This window comes from Empidonax traillii, unplaced genomic scaffold, assembly GCF_003031625.1.
Source record: "Empidonax traillii isolate 1590-97213 ecotype Southwest subspecies unplaced genomic scaffold, ASM303162v1 scaffold4560:size9480, whole genome shotgun sequence".
In the NCBI taxonomy this organism is placed as follows: Eukaryota; Metazoa; Chordata; class Aves; order Passeriformes; family Tyrannidae; genus Empidonax; species Empidonax traillii.
The window spans coordinates 1-1401 of NW_020959753.1; the positions used below are offsets into that span (position 1 = coordinate 1).

General features: G+C 64.9%; 1 protein-coding gene across 1 annotated transcript; it reads left to right on the forward strand.

Annotated features, from left to right (window-relative positions):
- The first annotated feature begins 578 nt into the window (after window positions 1-578).
- Window positions 579-1222, forward strand: LOC114072938 (splicing factor 3B subunit 4-like). Its single transcript, XM_027910755.1, has 2 exons — window positions 579-751; window positions 957-1222. The coding sequence occupies exons 1-2, from the start codon at window positions 583-585 to the stop codon at window positions 1139-1141; spliced, it is 354 nt and encodes a 117-aa protein (XP_027766556.1). The 5' UTR covers window positions 579-582; the 3' UTR covers window positions 1142-1222.
- The last annotated feature ends 179 nt before the right edge of the window (window positions 1223-1401 follow it).

The window sequence follows — 1401 nt, forward strand, 5'->3', positions numbered from 1 at the left end:
ATGCAGGCAGGGAAGGCAGGGATGCAGGCAGGGATGCAGGGAGGGAAGACAGGAGTTAATTTGGGGATTAATAATCCAAGGAAACAAGTCATTTCCCTGATTCCATTCTGGCCTCCGCTGTGGCTTCAAAAGCCCGAATTTGGTGAAATGTGCAATTTGATGATTCCCTGGGATTTGTTTGATCCTGTGGCTCCGGAGCTGCCCTGATTAGGGAGCTTTGTGTGATCCGCCCTGGCCGTGCCGGGAGCAGATGGCGGCGGGGCCTGAGCGGAGCCAATTACGCCCGGAGAGGGAAGACCTGGAGCTTCCCAGGGCCAGGAAGGAATCAGTTTGTTGGTTTTGTTTTTGTTTTTTCAATTGTTTTTTTTTTTTTCAATGGGATAATTGAGAAAAAATGTTTTTTTGGGGGAGTTTGAACCTGGATTCTCCAGCCAGGGCAGGGCAGGGCAGGGCAAGGCAGGCTCCAGCACCGGTTTGCTCTGGGAGCTCGTCCAGCGTCTCCAAGGATGGTGATTCCTCACTGCCCCACGCAGGGCTGCACACCCCCCGTGTCCCATCTCTTTTCCCCCTGTCCCCTCAGGAATGCCGCCGATGCAGGTGCACCACGGGCCGCCCGGGATGGGCCAGCACCACCCGGGACCCCCGGGCTCTGGAGGGCAGCCACCCCCCCGGCCCCCCCCGGGAATGCCCCACCCAGGACCCCCCCCCATGGGGCTCCCACCCCGAGGGCCCCACTTCGGATCACCCATGGGTGAGTGGGTGGGATCTGCTCCCACGGGGATTTGGGGAACCCCCCGCGGGGCTTGGGAGGGAGGGGGGCACCTCCGGGGGGGTTTGGGGGGCACCCACTCTGGGGGGCTGGGGGAGTTTGAGGGGCACTGCTGGAGGGCTGGGGGGTGTTTGGGGGTCACTGCAGTGTCCCCCCCGGGGTGCTGACCCCCCTGTCTGTCCCACAGGTCACCCCGGGCCGCTGCCGCACCACGGGCTCCGCGGGCCCCCCCCGCTGATGCCGCCCCACGGCTACAACGGGCCCCCCCGGCCCCCCCCCTACGGATACCAGAGGGTCCCGCTGCCCCCACGGCCGGCCCAGAGACCCCCCGGGGTGCCCCCCCGCGGGCCCCTGCGGGGACCCCTGCCCTGAGAGGGGGGGGCAGCCCCCCCACCCCGCTCGGGACCCTCTGCCCTCCACCCTCCACCCTCCCTGGACCAACGTTCCCTCTCCTGGGGGGCACTGGGGGTGTCCCTCCCCTCTGTCCTTGCCCCCCACACCCTCCCCCCCCGTTTCTTTTTCCAGTGTTGTCGGTTTTCCTCTCTCTCCCTCCGCCTCCTCCCGGTTCCCTCTCCCTGGCAGCTTTTCCGAGCTCCTTTTTTACCACATTTGTGTGTTTTGTAGGGAAAGTG